This window comes from Staurois parvus, unplaced genomic scaffold (assembly GCF_062004578.1).
Source record: "Staurois parvus isolate SC_StPar_1 unplaced genomic scaffold, SC_StPar_1.0 ptg000076l, whole genome shotgun sequence".
Taxonomy (NCBI): Eukaryota; Metazoa; Chordata; class Amphibia; order Anura; family Ranidae; genus Staurois; species Staurois parvus.
This window is the reverse complement of record NW_028317872.1, coordinates 858,170-880,611: the sequence shown is the minus strand read 5'-3', so window position 1 is coordinate 880,611 and position 22,442 is coordinate 858,170. Positions and strand designations below refer to the sequence as shown.

Sequence of the window (22,442 nt, the reverse complement as noted above, 5' to 3'; positions counted from 1 at the left end):
GTTCTGTCCTTGGACCCCTTCTCTTCTCCATCTACACCTCCTCCCTTGGTCACTTGATAAACTCCCATGGCTTTAAGTACCATCTCTATGCTAATGACACATAAATCTATCTTTCTTCCCTTCACCTCACCCCTTCAATCTCCTCTCGCATCACTAACCTACTAAGTGACATATCGTCATGGATGTCACGCCACTTCCTCAAACTCAATCTTTCCAAAACTGAGCTCTTAGTATTCCTCCCAGCCCGTGCCCCCTCCCCTGACTTCTCCATCAAGATCAATAACACAATCATCATTCCCTCCCCTCATGCCAGTGTACTAGGTGTAATCCTAGACTCCCATCTGTCCTTTCAGCCCCAAATTCAATCACTGTCCAAATCTTGTAGACTTCACCTCCGCAACATCTCCAACATTTCCTAACCTCGGAAACCACTAAGCAACTTATCCACTCCCTTGTTATATCTCGCCTTGACTATTGTAACTCCCTCCTCATTGGCCTACCTCATCGCAGGCTATCCCCTCTTCAGTCTATCATTAATGCTGCTGCCAGAATCATCCACCTTACTAACCGTTCTGTATCTGCCACCCCTCTCTGCCAATCCCTCCACTGGCTTCCCATTGCCCAACGGATAAAAATCAAAACACTAACAATAACGTATAAAGCTATTTATAACTCTGCCCCAAATTACATCAATCTTGTCTCTAAATATCACCCAAACCGTACTCTCCACTCCTCGCAAGACCTCCTACTCTCTAGCTCCCTTGTCTCTTCCTCCCATGCTCATCTCCAGGACTTCTCCAGAGCTTCCCCCATCCTCTGGAACTCTCTACCCCAATTTATCAGACTAATCGCCTACTCTGCTCACTTTTAGGCGATCTCTGAAAACCTATCTCTTCAGGGAAGCCTATCCTGCCCTCAGCTAATATCTGAATCTTCTACTCTTCCAACCAGTCCATCCCCCACAGTTACTACCTTTTGTACCACTAGCCCCTCCCTCTTAGATTGTAAGCTCCAAGGAGCAGGGCCCTCACATCCGTCTTGTATTGAACTTTATTGTCTCCCATTACATTGTAACACGCTGAGCAAACTGTTGGTGCTATATAAATCCTGTATAATAATAATAATAATAAAAAATCAGCCGATCTCTCGAGAACCGAGGTCAATTCTGGCCCAAAGAGGAGTTTCCCTTCAAAGGGTAGGCCGTAGAGCCTGGATTTGGAGGCGACGTCCCCTTGCCAGGATTTTAACCAAATGGCTCTTTGGGCTGAGTTTATGAGGGCAGTTGATCTCGCTGTATACTTGTTTGTTTCAGCCGATGCGTCTGCGATGAAGGCTACTGCTTTTTCCAAGACTGGTAATATTTGAGGATTTCCTCTGCTGGTGTACCTTGTTCCAGTTGAGAGCGAAGCTGTCCAGCCATACGTCCAGGGTTCTGGAAACGCAGGTTGTTGCTATTGCTGGTTTAAAGATTACTGCGGACGATTCCCATGCCCTTCTAAGAAATGTGTCAGCCTTGCGGTCCACTGGATCCTTTAAAGAACCTCTGTCAGTAATCCGGATATGAACAGAGATGTGTGGACTGACACAGGGAATATCAGGCTTCAGGAGTGATGTAATAATATAATTTGTCAGCTACACCAGTATACAAGACGCACAGTGCAAACAAAAAAACCAAACCTTCAACCCAAAAAAAAAAAAAAAAAAAATTATATATATATATATATATATATATATATATATATATATATATATATATATATATATATATATACACATACATATATACATACATATACACATACACACACACACACACGTGAAACTTGAAAAATTGGAATATTGTGCAAAATATCATTTATTTCAGTGATGCAACTTAAAAGGTGAAACTAATATATGAGATAGACGCATTACATGCAAAGCAAGATAGTTCAAGCTGTGATTTGTCATAATTGTGATGATTATGGCTTACAGCTCATGAAAACCCTAAATCCACAATCTCAGAAAATTAGAATATTGAGAAAAGGTGCAATATTCTAGGCTCAAAGTGTCCCACTCTAATCAGCTAAGTATGCCATAACACCTGCAAAGAGTTCCTGAGCCTTTAAATGGTCTTTCAGTCTGGTTCAGTAGGAATCACAATCATGGGAAAGACTGCTGACCTGACAGTTGTGCAGAAAACCTAGAAAAGAAAATTAGAATATTACATGCAATCAATAAAACAAGGATTGTACATAGAACAATATCGGACCTCTGAAAAGTATAAGCATGCATATGTACTCAGTACTTGGTTTGGGCCAATTTTGCAGCAATTACTGCCTCAATGAGGCGTGGCATGGAAGCTATCAGCCTGTGGCACTGCTGAGGTGCTATGGAAGACCAGGATGCTTCAATAGCGGCCTTCAGCTCTTCTGCATTGCTCGGTCTCATGTCTCTCATCTTTCTCTTGGCAAGGCCCCATAGATTCTCTATGAGGTTCAGGTCAGACGAGTTTGCTGGCCAATCAAGCACAGTAATCCCACGGTCATTGAACCAGGTTTTGGTGCTTTTGGCAGTGTGGGCAGGTGCCAAGTCCTCCTGGACAATGAAGTCAGCATCCCCATAAAGCTCGTCTGCGGAAGGAAGCATGAAGTGTTCCAAAATCTCCTGGTAGAAGGCTGCGTTGACCCTGGACTTAATGAAGCACAGTGGACCAACACCAGCAGATGACATGGCTCCCCAAATCAACACAGACTGTGGAAACTTCACACTGGACTTCAAGCATCTTGCAGTGTGTGTCTCTCCATTCTTCCTCCATACTCTGGGTCCTTGGTTTCAAAATGAAATGCAAAAATTGCTCTCATCAGAAAAGAGGACTTTGGACCACTGAGAAACAGACCAGGTCTGTTTTTCTTTAGCCCAGGTAAGACGCTTCTGACGTTTGTTGTTCAGGAGCAGCTTGACAAGAGGAATACGACATTTGAAGCCCATGTCCAGGATCCGTCTGTGTGCGGCGGCTCTTGATGCACTGACTCCAGCCTCAGTCCACTCCTTGTGAAAGTCCCCAACACTTTTGAATGGCCTTTTCCTGACAATCCTCTCCAGGCTGCGGTCACCCCTGCTGCTTGTGCACCTTTTTATTCCACACTTTTCCCTTCCACATAGCTTTCTATTAATGTGCTTTGATACAGCACTTTGAGAATATCCAACTTCTTTTGCAATTACCTTTTGAGGATTTCCCTCCTTTTGAAGGGTGTCAATGACGGTTTTCTGCACAACTGTCAGGTCAGCAGTCTTTCCCATGATTGTGATTGCTACTGAACCAGACTGAAAGACCATTTAAAGGCTCAGGAACTCTTTGCAGGTGTTATGGCATACTTAGCTGATTAGAGTGGGACACTTTGAGCCTAGAATATTGCACCTTTTCTCAATATTCTAATTTTCTGAGATTGTGGATTTGGGGTTTTCATGAGCTGTAAGCCATAATCATCACAATTAAAACAAATCACGGCTTGAACTATCTTGCTTTGCATGTAATGAGTCTATCTCATATATTAGTTTCACCTTTTAAGTTGCATTACTGAAATAAATGAACTTTTGCACGATATTCTAATTTTTTTGAGTTTCACCAGTATATATATATATATATATATATATATATATATATATATATATATATATAAATATAAATATAAATAAATAAAAGCGTAGTCAGGGCTCGAGAGGTAGAATAGTCAGGCAGGCCGGGTCAGGATCAATCGGGCGGATCAGGTACAGAGGAGTAGGCAAACGGATAGTCGAAAGGAGAGCTTTCGGTGCAGGCAGAGTTCAATCGTAGTCAGAATCAAGCTGGTAGATGACAGGATACAGATACAGGACAACAAAGGCTCATGGGAAAACAAACACCAAGGCACTGATTGCAGGCTTTGTTACTGTTTAAGTACACCTCCTGCAATCAATCTCAGGTGATGGCTTAATTGCAGGAGGTGAGATCCTGGCTGCTGAAAGGCACCTGCTGGTAAGTCCCAGTACTGCAGCGCATAGAGCAGGTGAGCCACAGCACCACCAGCAGTGAGCCCTTTCCTGATAACCTCCATCTTCCAAACGATAGAACTGTGGATTTCGAGATCTTCGAAAGTGGGGCATCCAGTTTCGGGCAGGACTCCCACGTGGACGCATCTTCGTCCTTAAATGGGAAACGCCTTTTCAGGTTCTTAGGAAAAAAAGCTTTCCTTTCCGGCTCTTCCCATTCCCCCTTTATGGTAGACCATAGGGTGGAATGGACCAGGAATGTGCGGCCACTTTTCCTCTGTAGCCCTGCATAAACCTGGTCATGCAGAGAGAGATTTGGTTGTTCCTCTTCTAAGTCCAGCGTATCGTAGATTACCTTTAGGAGACCTTCTGCATCCTCTACTGGAAAAAGGAATCTCTGCGACCTGTGGTCCTGTTCTTCCATCTCGTCTTCTTCCGAGTCCGAAGTACCGGAAGGATCTTCTTCTTGAACTGTGACAGCACCCAGGTCCTGTCTGCTCTTCTTAGCCGGTAGGGAAACGCCTGAGGTGCCTGGTTGGGGCTCGTTTAGGCTCGGTTCCTGCATTTTTTTTTCTCTGAAATTTTGAAAGGTTTTGGACATTTCCTGCGTCATATTTTGTAGATCTTTGAAGAGCGACCCTGACTCTTTCTTAATCAGCTTGTCAATGCACTCCTGGCACAGCTGCTTTTTCCAAGCACTAGTGAGTCTCCTCTTGCAGGTAGCGCATTTCCTCTTAGGTTCACGGAGGACCTCCTTGTCTCCTCTCTCTTCCTCCTGTGGGCCCATCTAAGGACAGGGAGACACAAGGTGTAGGCCTTCTATAAGGCAAGCCCCTGGGGACACCCACTAATCTGCCCCCACTGGCAGTCCGCAAAGAAAAAACCCCTGAGGTGCTGGTGAGAGAGAGAAGAGGAGCGGTGGGAGGGGAGGGGGGCCTAATACCCCCCCCAGGATTCAGATCAGTGCAAAGACGTATAGAGGGGGGGGGGGTTGTGGCAGCCCACAGGCTCCTACCTTACAGCTGGCCTCCCCCAGATCGGACAGATCTGCCTTCATTCTGCAGCTTTCCCGCCATAACCGTGGCTGTGTTTAAAGGTTAGTAGGGCTCCGCACCCTCCCTTGGGTCCTGGTGCGCTGACTTCCCCTCACGGCCATGGTGGATGAAGCGGCCGTGGCGTGGGGCAAAGCTTGTGGCCTTCTGTCCATATCCTGTTTGAGCGCCGGAAAATACGCTCGTGGGTCCCAGCGACCGGAAATGACGATCCCAGCAGTGACGTCATCCACCCGTGCGCCTCCACGCTGGGATGTCGACGTGCATCAGAGGAAGGTAGGCTGTTTTTTCCCCACAGGGTAGCAGTCCCTTCCCAGTAAGCCAGCGGAGCAGGCTCCATCACCCCTGGAGAGGACCAAAAAAAGAGGGTGCTGTCACCCCAACCCCCGGAGGAAAGGGAGGCTTGTAGGGAACACTGGAGAGGCCACCCAGCAAGGCCCCTGCCTTGCTTGAAAAAAGGAGGAGGGGTAGCCCCATCCAGGAGGCCTCTGTAACCCACTAGACAACCATGCTAAACAAAAAAGCAAACGGGAGCAGTTTCTAGTCCTGGTGCGGAGGAAACACTAATACTGAGGGTCCCCTAGAGAGAGCCTATTTATGGGAAAAAAGGTGGATCGGGTGTTTCCTGGGAAGAGCCTATCTCTCATGTGAAGCTGTCTTGGAAGATGACTAGGGAAAAATAACTATATCCATATTTATATTCATATCAGAAAAAGGTCAAATGCACTACGTGGGATATGTCACAATGATATTACATTCATAATCCCCATGACGAAAAATAATTATACCCATGTTCTTCTCAGAAACAGGTTAAATATGTTCCTTGTAATGTGTAACCATGACATTCCACCCATAATTCCCACGCAGAAATATAACTATTTTTTATTAAAAATATGTCAAATGTGTTACTAGGCATATTTAACCACGATTTTCCACCCAAAATCCCCAAGTAGAAAAATAACTATATCCATAATCATTTCAGAAATAGGTCAAATCTGTTCCTTGGCATATGTATCCACAATATTCCACCCATAATCCCCATGTGGAATAACAATTATATGCATTTGCTTATCAAAAATAGGTTAAATATTGTCAGGGATCGCGGCTCCGTGGTCCACGATCGCGGCTCTGTCCCCCGCGCATGCGCATTGGCGGCAGATCGCGCCGGGACACAGGCACTAGGTCCTGGCGAGCCGCGGCTGACAGGACGCCGCGCATGCGCAGTAGGTGCCGGGGGCGCGCCTCAGGCGCCCAATGACAGCCGGGGGCGCGTCCTAGCCGGCCAATGACAGTGCAGGGCGCACTATTTAAAGATGCCCTGCACTGTCACAGATTGCCGCAAGGTCTTCCTGTGATCCTGAGTTCCTGCACCTGTCTAGTGACCCTGATTGACCCTGACTACGCTGCCTGCCCCTGTGATTGACCCGGATTGCCCTGACTATTCTGCCTGCTCCTGTGATTCACCCGGATTGTCCTGACTACTCTGCCTGCTCCTGCGTTTGACCCGGATTGCCCTGACCATTCTACGGATTGACTTCCCTGCTGACCCTGCGTGTGACCCGACTACTCTTCGCCTACCGATTCTGTACCCCGCTTACCCTCACGGCCCCACGATCCGTTACTACCCTGCTGGGGCCGCCATCCTCTTCATATCTGGCTCTCCCGGTACCTGTCCCCAAAGGTCTCCTCAGCCACTGGTGGGCCTGCTCGGAGGTCGTGACCTGGCCCGGGACTGTTTCAAGTCCATCCCCACCATCAGGGGCTCTGGTGAAAGCACAGCCCGGGCTTAGACCCCACGCTCTGAGTAGGTCTGTCAGTTGGCAGCCTGAGGCACCACCTGGCGGATCATAACAAATATGTTCCTTGTTAAGTGTAACCATGAGTTTCCACCTATAATCCCTATATAGTATATAAAAGTAATTTTACCCATTTTCTTATGTAAAAAGGTGAAATGTATTATGTGGGATGTGTAACCATTATATTCCATCCATAATCCCCATGTAGATCAATAATATCAACATGGTTATCAGAGATGCATCAATTTTTTTCCTTTGTGTTTGTAATTTATAATTTTCATTTTGAAACATCTTTTTCCAGGTTCCTAACAAAACAATTAAAAATGTAGCACTTTACTCATACATGTACTGTATGAATTACACTACACTACAGTGGGACACCCCTCGAAATCGTTGGATTCAGGTTTTCCAATCACTTCCTTGGCCACAGGTGTATAAAATGAAGCACCTAGACATACAGTGAATTCAAGCGTGGTACCATGATAGGTTGCCACCTGCGAAAAAGTCCATCCATGAAATTTCCTTGCTTCTAAATATACCACGGTTGACTGTTGGTGTTATAACAAAGTGGAAGCAACTGGGAACAACAGCAACTCAGCCACGAAGTGGTAGGCGAAGCAAAATGACAGAGTGGGGTCAGCACATGCTTAAGTGCTCAGAAGTCACCAACTAACTGCGGAGTCAAAAGCTAAAAGACATCCAAACTTTGTGTGGTCTTCAGATTCATGGAATGGGTTTCCAAGGCTAAGCAGCTGCATCCAAGCCTTACATCACCGAGTGCAATGCAAAGTGTCAGATGCAGTGGTGTAAAGCACACCACCACTGGACTCTAGAGCAGTGGAGATGTGTTCTCCAGAGTGACGAATCACACTTCTCTGTCTGGCAATCTGATGGATGTGTCTGGGTTTGGCAGTTGCCAGGAGAACGGTACTTGCCTGACTGCATTGTGCCAAGTGTAAAGTTTGGTGGGAGGGGGGATTATGGTGTTAGGTTTGGCTTGGCTCCTTAGTTCCAGTGAAGGGAACGGTCAGGAAAGGAATATCCAGGTACACAGATGCCTGGGATTAAGGGAACTCTGCCTGTGGCAGGATCATAGGTGCGCGTGCACGAATGAAGATTTGTAGGTTTAAAGTGTGTGTGTGCGCATGTGTAATAAATAAAAATGATATATTTTGCTAAAAGTATTTGAACACATCTCCAAATCATTGGATTCAGGTGTTCCAATCACCTCCATGGCCACAGATGTATAAAATCAAGCACCTAGGCATGCAGACTGCTTCCACAAACATTTGTGAAAGAATGGGTCACTCTCAGGAGGTTGGTGAATTCAAGCATTGCACCGTGATAGGTTGCCACCTGTGCAATAAGTCCATCCTTGAAATTTCCTTGCTACTAAATATTCCACGGTCAACTGTTAGTGGTATTATAACAAAGTGGAAGCAACTGGGAACAACAGCAATTCAGCCATGAAGTGGTTGGCCATGTAAAATGGCAGAGCCAGGTCAGTGCATGTTGAAGCATACAGTGTGCAGAAGTCACCAACTGTCTGCAGAGACAATAGCTTAAGACCTCCAAACTTTGTGTGGTCTTCAGATTAGCACAACAACAGTGCATAGAGAGCTGCATGGAATGGGTTTCCATGGCCGAGCAGCTGCATCCAAGTGCAATGCAAAGCATTAGATGCAGTGGTGTAAAGCACACCGCCACTGGATTCTAGAGCAGTGGAGATGTGTTCTCTGGAGTGATGAATCACGCTTCTCGGTCTGGCAATCCGATGGACGTGTCTGGGTTTGACGGTTGCCAGGAGAACGGTACTTGCCTGACTGTATTGAGCCAAGTGTAAACTTGGTGGAGGGGGGATTATGGTGTGGGGTTGTTTTTCGTGGGTTGGGCTTGCACCCTTAGTTCCAGTGAAGGGAACGCTTAAGGCGTCATTATACAAAAGACATTTTGGACAATTTCATGCTCCCACCTTTGTGGGAACAGTTTGGGGATGGCCCCTTCCTGTTCCAAAATGACTGCGCACCAGTGCACAAAGCAAGGTCCATAAAGACATGGATGAGTGAGTTTGGGGTGGAGGAACTTGACTGGCCTGCACAAAGTCCTGACTTCAACCCTATAGAACACCTTTGGGATGAATTAGAACCGAGACTGCGAGCCAGGCCTTCTCGTTCGACATAAATGTCTGACCTCACCAATGAGCTGCTGGCAGAATGGTCAAACGTTCCCATAGACACACTCCTAAACCTTGTGGACAGCTTTCCCAGAGTAGTTGAAGCTGGTATAGCTGTAAATGGTGGGCCAACTCAATATTGAACCCTATGGACTGGGATGCCAATAAAGTTCATATGCCTGTAAAGGCAGGCGTCCCAATACTTTTGGCTATATAGTGTATATAAGCAAGTGAAGCACTGCAGAAAAGAAAAACATGTTTTGAGTAACAACAGTGTCATTACCATATAAGTGTGTAAAAATATACTGACACCTAGTGAGAGTGTTGAACATTGAAGCCAATAACTCTGGGGCAAGAGGAAATAGGGCCAAGGATACTGGCAGAATCTCAAAGATGGACAATGTAGGAATCCAATGGATGATTCAGGCCACAAATACCCATCCATAACTGAAATACTAGTGTTTGATGACCTGGTCAATTTAAGTATAACATAATATAAAGCAATGGTAACAGTCCTGCTGTGATGGGTAAATGACAATTAGAGGAGCTGAAATCCTTACCCTTCCTGGAGAAAATACTGCTCCAGCTTCCTTCTTTTATATGATCTCTGTTGAAGGAAAAAAATGAGTTCAAATTGACAGATCCTGCCTTTTAACCAACATCAAACGGCCTACTGCTCAGGCTTTGATCTGTAACCAGAGCAGAGAGAAACATGGAGCAGCATTTTATGTCAGGAAAGGTCAATTTAGCTACTCTAATCTTTTTATTTTTCTGTTTCACATGCCAACAATTGAGAATAAGGACACTTCTGCTCCTATAATTGTTCTAAAGGACAGATTGCATGGTTATGGTAGGACAGAGCATACATAAAGGACAACGGGACTATGTAGATACGTACAATCCTGATGTTTTTCTAAAGCAAGCTCAAGTTTTTCTTTCGTCTTCTGCAGGCTGCGGACCTGTACTGCATAATCTTTGAAAGTGGAAACAAAAAGAATGGAAGGACCAGGAAAGGACAAAGTGGGGAAAAAAACAAAAAGGACAACACAGAGGACCAAACAGAAAAAATTAAATGAGTGGGAAAAGGGTCAGACAGTCACACTTCCAGCATCATTTTACTTATTGGTAGACACCACTAAAGCTATAGACATAAAAAACAAGGTACAATGTTATACAATATTATGTTACAAATAGCCAAGCTTTGATCATCCTGTAGCAAAAACAACTTTCATTACACCATATGACATCATGACAGGGCTGCTGCTAGAAAGAGGGATAAAAAAGGTGCCCTAGGCCAGTTTCTACTGATTACATCTCCCGAGAGCCATTTACCTTCTCAAAGTGTGTGGGCAGGCTCTTGGGAGTCAAGGAAGCAGAACTACAATGTATGCAACATGTCCTTATTGCAGATTTTCCCTCATTTCCTGTCTGGTAAAACGGTTATCACAGTCAGTGAAGGGAAACTTCTCTAACAATGACCCAGGCAGAAACAAGAACTCCACAGGGGTTCTAACAGTTCTGCAAGCTACAACAAAGTAAAATAAAAGCTCTGGCCAGATATACACATAAGCCCTAACTGAAAGATATGAAGTTTGTTTGGTATCAAGCAATTGCAGTTTTTTAAAAAATAAAATAGGACTTTTGTACTCACTGTAAAATTGTTTTCTCCGAGTATACTGAGAGACACAGGATTCTTGAAGAACTGGGTAATACTGTTGCATACAGGAGGATTAGACACTGGAAAGCAAAAAAAACTATAGGCCAGACAATAGGGCATAAAGCCCCCCACAACCATATCACACCTCAGGTCATCATGCAAGGGGCCGTGGCTGGGTTACCAGAGCTGGTTTTACTTTTCAATTGCACTTGGACTGTAAATGGACTTACTTATACAAGTCCTTTTACATGGATTTCTTTTTTGCTATTCACTGAGCACATTATTTGATCTGTTTTCCATTTATCTTTGACTCAATATTTTTTTAACGCTGAACATTTATCTTGATTATTTACTAGTAGCAGCTTTTTTTGCACTTATAGCCTAAGTGCAAGTTACACTTTGTTGATAATCCATTGCTTTCACACAGCTCCATAATTATTCCCCCCCCCACCTTCCACCATGTATTGCGGACCCAATTCAGTGATCACATGCAACGTAGTAAGCAAGATGTCACTTCTGACATCGTTGCTTACTATGTGTGAAATCTGTGATCACAGAGGTCACATGGTACAATGCTATTCACAACAACCAATCACAGCTCACTCAATAGTTCTCAAGAATGCAGACAGAGAAAGAGAAATGATTGCTTTTACATCCTTTATGGGTGTAAAAGCAATCAGTGCAAAAAAAAAAAAAATATCACCCCCCCCCACCATGGTGACGCTGTACTGCTAGGGTGACAGTATGTAAAAAAAAAAAAAAACAAATAATAATATAATAATATAAAAAAATAAAATAAAAATGTAAACAAAAAAGTTTAAAAATTATAATTTTTGGTTATAAACTAATTTGGCTTATTTTTTTTTTTTACTAAAAAGATAATGGAATAAATTTTGGCCAAGATTTATGATGAAATATTTACTTGCAAAATTTTATAAGAAAAACACTTTTTTTCAAAATTTGTGGACTTTTTCATTTACATAGCAAAAAAAATAAAAATCCTAGCGGTGAATTAATACCACCAAAATAATGCTTTATCTGTCTCAAAAAAAATTCATATGGGTACAGTGTTGCATGACTGTGCAATTGTCATTCAAAGTGTGATAGCGCTGAAAGCTGAAAATTACCCTGGACAGGAAGGGGGTAAATGTGTCCAGACAGGAAGTGGTTAATGTAGAGAATGCATTAACTTGAACTTCTAAAGAGACGGTCCCTTTTTAAAAGGTTTATCACATAACCTAGATTAGGATGTGAGATCTCTGCTCCAAGATTTAGCTGTAAGGCCCTAGTTGCTGCAATGACAGGGATGTGGCCCTACCATTTATACCTATTACACAATGTGCTTATTGGCTTTGGACAGAGTTGCAATTGATTCTAAAAACCTCCAAATTAGTTTAATTGTAGCTAGGGGGCTGAAGTGGAAGCAACATGTTTTAGCAAAGGTTTACCTGAAATTGCAGTCTTCCAATTCCCATGCTTTCACAGAAGGGATTCTTCCTTTTCATCCATAGGATCGTAAAAAAAAACTCATATCCTTAAACAAAAGGTCTAATTTTTTTTTTTTAGAAACCTAGGTTACATCTAATTTTAAGTCATCTTCAGCAAAGGGGGATGGTGACACTGTTCTACTTGTGGGGGGTGATGAAGATTTTTTTTTTTCACACTGATTGCTTTTACACCCATAAAGGCTGTAAAAGGAATCATTTCTCTTTCTCTCTGGCTGCATTCTTGCAGCCATTGAGAAATACTGTATGAGCTGTGATTGGTCACAGCTTATCACATGGTACAAGGCTGTTGTGAATTGTGATCATTCACAGATTTCACACATAGTAAGCAATGATGTCAGAAGTGACACCTTGCTTACTACTCTGCATGTGATCACTGATTGGCCAATCACATGATTGGGACCTCGCACAGAGGTCCCCCACGACGATCTGTGTTCCACTATGTCAGGAGGACACAGCAAGCACCGGATCACCGGATCTCCCAGGGAGCACGCACAAGTAGGAGGCGGGGAGGCAGTTTATAAACGGACACCCAACCATGCACTGCCAACATTCAGCCGTTTATATACAATGGCCGAATGGGAGGTGGCTTCTGTGCAAATCAGACCATACATCCTTCGAACTGGTCCTGTTGCTACTTTAGACTGTGCTATATGGGGGTGGTTGGGAGGAACCGACAAAAACCAAAAGAGGATGGTTGCCTTTTCAAAATAGGATAGGAAACCTCAGAGGACCAAAGTTAAAAACACCAATCACTAAAAAAGGAAAGACCTGTCTTTAAACATTCAGGTCCACTGTCCTAGAATAATGGTTTAGACTGCGTGGGGACCCCTGTAAACTTTGCAAGGTACTACTTGCAAAGTTGTTCCTGCTAAGCCAAGAAAGCACAAAAGAGAGGAGGCCAATGGGTATTTGGCACTCTTATTTGGATGCGAGTCTTGAGCTTCCCGTTTTAGGTCAACAGGTTCACATTCTCATGTGCTGTCCTGGTACAAAATTAGAGGAAAATAGAGGTCTCAGCAGACCTCAGGAAAAGGCATCCAGCCTTCTAGGAAACTGGCAAAAACTGAAGCAGAACAGTTGGAGGTGGGGATAACTTTTACTTGCTTGCCAGTGTCCCAACCTTCTGTAGGTGTCAGTGTAATACAAATGTCTAAGAATAACTAAATTCCTGTGTCCCTCAATTGATGATAAAGAAACCCCTTATTTTACAAAGTAGCATGTAGTATGTATGTACTAAACATTGATACACCACCATAAGTGAGGAGTGAACATACAAAACGGATAAAAAACAGAGACAAACTACAAATTCTACTAGCACTTTTATTACTCATATAAAGAGGTAACAATTATAGATCATCTACAATTTTTCAGGTGCCATGAGGATTTACAATTCAGACGTAACTATAACTTTGTAATTAAAATACCACTTTATTTATACAAATTTATTTTAAAAAAGGCAAGACTCCAACAAAGAAAAACTATGATAATTCAGTCTGTGCTTTACAGGACTATTATCATGGAAAAGGCCACAACCACCCAAACCCATAAAAAAAAAACCCCAGCGTTATCATTTGCAGATACATCAAAGTGCATAAGTTACATTATAATCAATGATGGGGGGTAAGGGTGTCTCTACATGTTTCTCAGACCATTTTCATCTGCTTTATCAAGAGTTGCTGTAAGCTTGTGTTTCTAAAAATATCTGTGTGAATATTGAGTAATAGCAGCCCAAACCCAGCTCCACAGGGGTGGATATCTGTAGCTTCTGAGTTACATCTTGTAACAAAGATGGTGTGGTGTGATGGGGACTGTTAAGAACAGTGTCTCTGACCGAAAGAACAGTGCGAAACAGAATCTTTCTGCTTCATGGGGAAATACACCTGAATGAGCAGGAAATCTCCAAAACACCTCTGTTTGATGCAGACTCTAATGGACAACCACAATTAACAGGCATGTGTGCTTCTAAATATTACACATTGACCATCACCAACCCATTCTTTACTTCAAATGCCTACAGTATACTAGGATGAATCTGCTTTAAAATGGCTACTGACAGTGACTAAAAGTACCCCCAAGTCCTTCTGTGTGGAAAGTGTGAACACTACGTTTGCCTAAAGCATACAGTTTGTACTTATCAGGATATGATCACTTTGGGTCTCGGAAGTACAGCAGTGTGAAGTGAAGGAGAATCATTACTATAGAGAAGAAAGCTTAATTACTAGGTGTGGTTGACCGTTGGGATATATTCTGTTACACTCGGCTCTTTCACTCCGAAACAGTAGTATTCTGGTACAGCAGATTCTTCCAAGTATATTGTAGGCATCTGAAGTAAAGAGCTTAATATGTGAAAGCTTATATGTGTATACCTGCTACCCTAGGCGTTTTCTGCAGTGTTTTGCAGAAACGAAGTACAGTCCATTTAACATGATTTCCAATGGGACATCTTCACACCTGTGCGTTTCCACCCGGTGCGGTTTTTGGAAAGGGTCAGGGACTTTTTTGAACGCAAGTTGCATTTTTGTTTCTGAAGAAATGCTGCAGTAAAGCATGTATTGCATTTCTGCTGTGTTTTTTGTGTGTTTTAAATCTGCCAAGCAACAAGAAAAATGTAAAAAATAAATAGAAAAAAGAAATCAAAGTTACACTTACGGTAACGCCTTTTCCAGTAGTCTTTCATGACAGCACCTTGAGAGACCTCAGCTCCTCCCCACGTGAGGAAACACCTCCACCCTAAATAAAAATACTGTCACTTCCCTCCGACCTCAGTTCTTGGAATAGTACCTCCAGTTACCTGGGGAGACATAATATGAGACACCAAAAATACCATAAGACATCTCTCATAATTATTATACAACAGAGGGTGGGTAACCGATCCTGTCCTGAAAGACTACTGGAAAAGGCATTACCGTAAGTGTAACTTTGATTTTCCCCTCTCGTCTTTCAGGACAGAACCTTGAGAGGATAAGTGAGTACTCACCCCTAGTGAGTACTCACTGCTTGCAGCACCTTACGTCCAAAGGTCTGCTCTTGCACCGAGACCAGGTCAAGTCTGTAATGCCTAACAAAGTTTCGGCCCTACAGATCTGTCCCGGGGAGGCCCCTGCCTGTTCCGCTTGTGTGGCTGCCATAGCACCTGTAGAATGAGCCCTGATTTCCTCTGGGACCTCTAGACCTTCGGTCCGATATGCCTGCTCTATTGCTAGTCTCAACCATCTAGCCATTGTGCACCTGGAGGCTTTTTACCCTTTCCTGGCCCCCGCAAAAGAAATAAAAAAATGAATCTGTACTACGAAATTCCTTAGTCCTATCTAGGTAAAGGAGTCCACACCTTCTTACATCCAACGAGTGAAATTTTTCTTCTCTTTCACCCAAGGGATTAGGGTAAAATGAAGGTAAAATGATATCCTGCCCCCTATGAAATTCTAAAGCCACTTTGGGAACAAAGTCCTGAATACCACCCTATCCGAAAAAATTTGCAAATACGGCGCTCGGATAGACAGCTTCCAGCTCACTCACCCTTCTCGCTGTGGTGATTGCCACCAAAAATACCGTTTTAAACGTGAGGGCCCTAAGGGAGCAGGAACCTAGGGGCTCAAATGGTGGTTCCATTATTATTCGAGATTGGATTATATAATGGTAGACCATCAACTTATTGAGAGGGTGGTTAAAGTAGAAATAGAGACAATGACTATCTCAGACCATGCCCCAGTTATAATGAAGGTAAGATGGGGGAGGCAGTTGACAAGGGGGGTAGGATGGAGGTTAAATGAGACCCTTTTATTAGATCAAGAGATCGATCAGCAGATCAGAAAAGAGATGGAAAGATACTTTCAAGAGAATGAAACAGGGGATGTATCAGTGGCCACTGTCTGGGAATCCCATAAGGTATATATTAGGGGTATATTGATCGCGCTAGGGGCAAAAAAGAAAAGGGAAAGGAGTAAGAAACTGACGGGGCTCTTAAAAGAAATATACGACCTGGAACAGATCCATAAAAATAGAATAACAAGTGAGACAAGGCAGAAGGTAATAGGAAAGAAGAAGGAGTTGGAGATATTAATGGAAGAAGAAAGGAGGAGAGTACTCAATAAAGTAGCAGCGGAGAGGTATAGATGGGGAGATCGACCAGGAAAACACTTAATGAGAGCCCTGAAAAAAAAGAAAAATAGAAACTATATAGAAAAAATAAGAAATCCCAAGGGAGAAATGGCTCTCTACTAAAGAGATCGGGAAGGTATTCAAGGAATATTATAGCAAGTTGTATAATATTAATTCCCAGAATTTAGCAAATAATAGTGAAAATGAAAACAGAGAAAAAAGAAGGGCATATTTAAAAAAAATGCAGGACTACCAAAGATAGATGAAGATCTATTGAGATCCCTGGAGTTGGAAATTACGCAGGAGGAAATAAAGATAGCGTTGAAAGATACTAAGGTGGGGAATAGCCCTGGCCCAGATGGATATACCGTGAGGTATTATAAAAAATATAGTGAACTGTTAATACCTAAATTGAAGGAGTATATGAATGCCCTGGGTGGAGAAATGGAGATTAGACAGGAATCCCTACAAGCCCATATAACACATATAACCATATAACATATAAGGAAGGGAAGGACGCTACTCAATGCTCTAGTTATAGGCCAATTGCACTCCTAAATATAGATACAAAGTTATATGCAAAGGTCTTAGCAAATAGGATGAAAGACTTGATGCCAGAATGGATCCAGGGGGATCAGGTTGGTTTTGTATCGGGGAGAGAGGGTAGAGAAAACGGAATCAGAACTTTGTTGCTGATCCAGAAAGCTAAGAAAGGGAAAACCCCGGCAGTGGTGCTCTCGATCGATGCTGAAAAAGCTTTTGATAGAGTAAACTGGAGCTTTATGATGGATACCCTAGAGATCATGGGAGTAGATGGTAGAATGAGGGAGTGGATAGGAAAGTTGTATAAAATGCCATCCGCGGTTATTTTGGTTAATGGTGAAAAGTCTGAGCCCATAGGGATGTCAAACGGGACAAGACAGGGATGCCCACTGTCCCCATTTTTGTATGTGTTATCATTGGAACCCTTGTTGGAAACAATTAGGAAGAATGCAGATATAAAGGGAATACAAATAGGGGAAACTGAACATAAAGTGGCAGCTTTTGCAGACGACCTGTTGTTTTATGTGGGAAATCCTAGGATAACACTCCCGAATTTAATAAGAAGTTTAAAAGAGTATGGGGAAATATCAAACTTAAAAATCAACCCGACAAAAACTGAGATCTTAAATGTAAATCTTCCAAATGGTGAGAAAGAAAAGATACAAAAAGAATTCCCTTTTATATGGAGAGATAGAGAGATAAAATATTTAGGGGTTAAACTTACTGCTTCATATACAAAATTGTATAAATCAAATTATATTGCTCTTCTAAATGAGATCAAAGAGGAACTGAAGATACTGGGAAGAGGAATCCCCTCTTGGTTAGGACGAATAAATCTGATAAAAATGATAATTGTACCCAAAGTCTTGTATAAATTTCAGATGATCCCAATAAGACTCCCAGAGGCCTTTTTTAAAGAAATTAAAAAGATAACAAAATTTATATGGAAAAATAAAAAACCTAGAATATCCTATGATCTGATGAGTAGAGGTAAAGAGAGAGGGAGATTGGGAGTGCCAGATTTTAGGAGATACTATAATGCTGTAGTTTTAACAAGAATTTATGATTGGACACACAATATAAGGGGGAAAAGGTGGGTTAAGATAGAGAACGATCTGAGTGGAATTGACCTGAGTAGAAACATATGGGCACCAACACAATATAGAGGTTTAAAAAATACCACGAGTGTGTATACACTGAATGTTTTAAAGGTTTGGGATAATTTACATAAACGTATGAAGTGGGATTTTAATTCACAATTAATGTCACTAAGGAATATGGAGTATTCACCAGGTATAGAGGGGATTATGGGAAAATGGATTAAAAAGGAAGACATTCAATTAAGGGATATTATGGATGGACAGAAATTGAAAACATTAAAAGATTTAAAGAAAGGTGGAAGGGAACTTTTTATTAAGATTGATGAGTGGAAATATCACCAATTAAAACACTTTGTTGAGAGTCTTCCGAAACCTATGAGAGGGAGAAAGGATTGGAACCTGTTTGAGAAGTTGTTGGAAACACGGGGAGAGGGGAAACGGGGCACGGCAAAAATATATAAAATTCTCACTGAGTTAGTCACGGAGGTAAAACCAATGTATATAGAAAAATGGGAAAAGGACTTGGGGATAGAGATAGATGAGGATAAACAGAGGAAAATATATAGACTCACACATGAAAATATCAGCATGAGAGAAGTGGAGGTAAATTATAAAAGTTTGGTAAGATGGCACATCACACCAAAGGTGGAATATAAAATGGGTATAGAGAGAACACAAGAGTGCTGGCGTGGGTGTGGAGGGATTGGTACGTGGTTTCATATTTGGTGGGAGTGCCCAAAGATTCAAAGTTTTTGGGAGAAAACGGTCAACTTAATAGAGAAAATCTCAGGGATAAAGATAGGATTAGATCCAGAAGTGTGTTTGTTACATAAGACAGATATACCAGTGAATAAATACAAGGATTCGGGTATATGGTACTATGTGAATGCAGCAAAGGGATTGATACCTAGATTCTGGCATAGTTTAGAGGTTCCGAGAGAAAAGGACTGGGTAGAGAGAGTAAATCAGATTAGTAAGATGGAGAAATTATACTATATCCAAGAAGGTAAGATGGAGATATATAATAGGAGATGGGAGAAATGGGAAGATTTTGTACATCAAACGAATATATATGAAGCAATAAGAAATGAGAAGAGAAGTTTCTTGATTTTATAGGGAAGGAGAAAAGAGAAAAATGCAGAGTGGGAGGGTGGAGGGATGTGGTAGGGTGTAGGGGTAGAGGCATGGGATATAAATAGGGGGAAATAGAAGGAGATAGGATTAAGAATTTTATATATGATTTGAGAACGTTGATGAAATGTATTGTTATGTTCTTTTTTCCTTTCCCTTTTACTATATATGTATTTATAAATATGAAAAATAAATAAATATTTGAATTAAAAAAAAAAAATGGTGGTTCCATTAACACTTTAAGTACTTTTGCCAAGTCCCATTTTGGAAAAGGTCTACTTACAGCCAGTCTCTGTCTTGCCAGAGCCCTAAAGAACCTAATGACCAATGCCTCCTTTGCTAATGGGGATTCCAGAAACACACTTAGAGCAGATATCTGGCTCCTGAGCGTGCTGATTGCTAGCCCTTTATCAGCCCCCACCTGCAAGAATTCTAGCACCGACACGAGGCTATGGGTATCTGCTGAGGCCCTGTAGCACCATCCATTAAAACACCTCCAGACCTTCCTATACATGGCTTGGGTTTCCTTCTTCCTACTAGCTAAGAGTGTGGACACCACCCTGACTGAGAATCCCTTTGTTAGCAGGAGCTGTTCCTCAGAAACCACGCCGTCAGTTTCCATCTCTCCACCCTGGGACATAGGACCACACTCAACGGGGCCAGTACAGAGCTATCAGGATCAGAAAGGTTTTCTCCGATCTGAACTTCCTCAACACTGCTGACAGTAAGGCAACCGGGGGAAAAGCGTAACATAGGGGGAAATCCCACTTCTGCCCTAACGCATCCACCGCCCGAGCCCCGTCCCACTGGTTTAGGGAGAAAAATCTCAGAACTTTGCTGTTCTGACCTGATACAAATAGTTTTATGTCTGGGGATCCCCATTTTCTTACAATGAAGTGGTAAACCTCCCCATTTAGAACCCATTCAGATTCTCTCAATCGCCGTCTGCTTAGAAAATCGGTCACCTGATTTAGTTCCCCTTTTAGGTGGACGGCCGATAACGAGGTGAGATTCACCTCTGGCCATGACAGAAGCATCGCCGTCAGACCCCAGAGGGACCTTTGTGTCTGTTCACATAGGCCACCACTGTCGCATTGTCCGAAAAGATGTGGACATGATGGCCCTAAATCAAATCCTGGAAGGAACGAAGTGCCTCCCAAACAGCCCTTAGCTCCTTCCAGTTTGAGGATTCCCCTTTCTTCTTGAGCCCACTCGCCCTGTACCACTGATTCCCCTAGGTGCGCCCCCCATCCCTGGGCGCTGGAGTTTGTTCTGATCTCCCTGACCACCGAGAAACTCCATAGCAGCCCCTGAGTTACGTTGGCTGTTTTCCTCTACCGCCACAGGGATCTCTTTACTTTGGAGGGAATCTAACGACCGCAGTTGCTGATCCCAAACGCCCAAAATGAATAGTTGTAGGGGATGTAGATGCAACCCCACCCATTGTACCGCCGGGATGGATGAGGTTAACAGCCCTAACACCGACATAGCCTTCCTCAACGATATTCCATGGCTTTCCAGTAGCCGCCTGATCCCCCCCGTCTAATTTGGTGAGCTTCTCCGGGGTTAGCATGATCGTTTGACAGGCGGAGTCCAGTATATACCCTAGATAAGTCATCCTTTGGGATGGGACCAGATTGGACTTGTCCAGGTTCAGCAGCCATCCCAAACTCGCCAGATGTCTCCTCACCACCGCTATGTCCAGTGCAAGCTGATCCGTCGAGCTTGCGAATAAGAGCAGATCGTCTAAATAGGCTAGAACTGAAATTCCCTTCAGCCGAAGAGGAACCAGCGCCTCAGACATAACTTTTGGTGAAGATACTTGGCGAGGCAAGGCCTGGAACTATAGGTGACACGTCCCTGCTGGACTCTGAACCGCTAGACTGAGAAATTTCTGAAATACCTCCGCGATGGGTACGTACAGATAGGCATCCTTCAAATTGAATGAGGCCAGGAAGGCCCCTGGTGGAAGGAGGGCTCTGACTGTGAAGATCGAGTCCATCTGAAACTTTTGTATCGGATGGTCTCGTTCAGGGGTTTCAAATTTAGGATCAATTTGTACGCCCCTGAAGGTTTCTGGACCACAAACACATGCGAGTAGAAACCCTCCCCCATCTCTGCCTTGGGGACTCTTACTACAACTTTTTGCTCCTCCAACTCCCGAAGAGAGGCTAGTAAGGCTGAAGCCCTTTGTGGACACCTGGGCAGGCTTGTTATCAATAATCTTTGCGGCGGTGGCCTCGAGAACATCGCCACCCACCCTAATTCAGCTTTTGCCAGACAATTCGCACAAAAACCTATTACATTTTCTGAATAGAAATTTTTTTTTTGTTCCTAACCCTCAACATGGATATTACGAAGAATGAATTGCACTCATATTGGTACACAGATCCGATTCATCATATGCCCATGTTTTTTGCTGTTTATAATATGCCCAACAAAGACCAGTAGCGTACTGGTACATAGCTGGACTTTGAGTAGTTATACCAAGATGATGTCTGCAGCTGCAGGCATTATCCTGGTATCATTTGTTTCAGCTGACAGCTTTCATGTAAATCAGTCCTAGTGGTTAATTAACCGCTGGATTGCTTTTACAAGCAGCAGGAATGGATGTTCCCTTCCGTGCCACCTTCCAGGAAGACTTATTTTTTCTTTTCTTTTTTTCATTTTCAAAATCCAGAAATGATATCTGCAAAATACTCAGCATACCTCTTTTAAAATTCCTTGGGATGTCAACTTTCCAAAAAGGGTTATTTGGGGGGAGGGGGTTGTTTGTGCTATCCTGGCATTTTAGAGCCTCTGAAACTGTGAGGAAGTGACATGAGGAAATATGCCCTTTGAAAACCTGGGAGGTGGTCACTGGATTTTGGAGGCCTGTATGTGGCTAGACTGCCAAAAAGTTTCTTAAATACATCTCCAGACTCCCTATAAGCCTCTCCCTCAGCACAGAAGACCCCCTTACGATTAGGCGCAAACCATCTTTTGCATATAGGTTGCACCTCAATATATCAAAGAGGATAGGTTGCATTACAGTCAATGATTGAGTTGGTGGCTGTTTCAAAAGTTTCTCTGACCATTTGGATCTTCTTCATCAGGAGTTGCTGTAAACTTGTGTATTTCTCAAAAAATTGTGTTTGAATACGAAGTAGTCGCAGACTGATTCCAACTCCACTAGGGAATAGAAGGGGGACCTAAAGAGTGGGGTGTATCTGTAGTCAGTGAGGTACAACTTAAAGAGCAAGAGCAACTTAAAGAGCAAGGTTTTCCAGAATAAAATTTGTTACTACAGGAAACCCCATCGGAGTGAACAGAAAATCTTCAAAACACCTTAGATGTTCCTGTGCTTGATGCAGTCCTCTAATGGACAGTCACACCT

The 22,442-nt window shown here is 43.0% G+C and overlaps 1 protein-coding gene across 2 annotated transcripts in view; it reads right to left on the bottom strand.

Moving 5' to 3' along the window:
- Window positions 1-22,442, bottom strand: part of GOLGA1 (golgin A1) — a 385,049-nt gene that overhangs the window by 255,865 nt on the left and 106,742 nt on the right. For both annotated transcript variants that reach the window (XM_089669420.1, XM_089669419.1), the window contains exon 4: window positions 9,928-10,002. In XM_089669420.1, coding sequence (XP_089525546.1) covers window positions 9,928-10,002 — 75 coding nt within the window. The remainder of the gene's footprint in view (window positions 1-9,927; window positions 10,003-22,442) is intronic.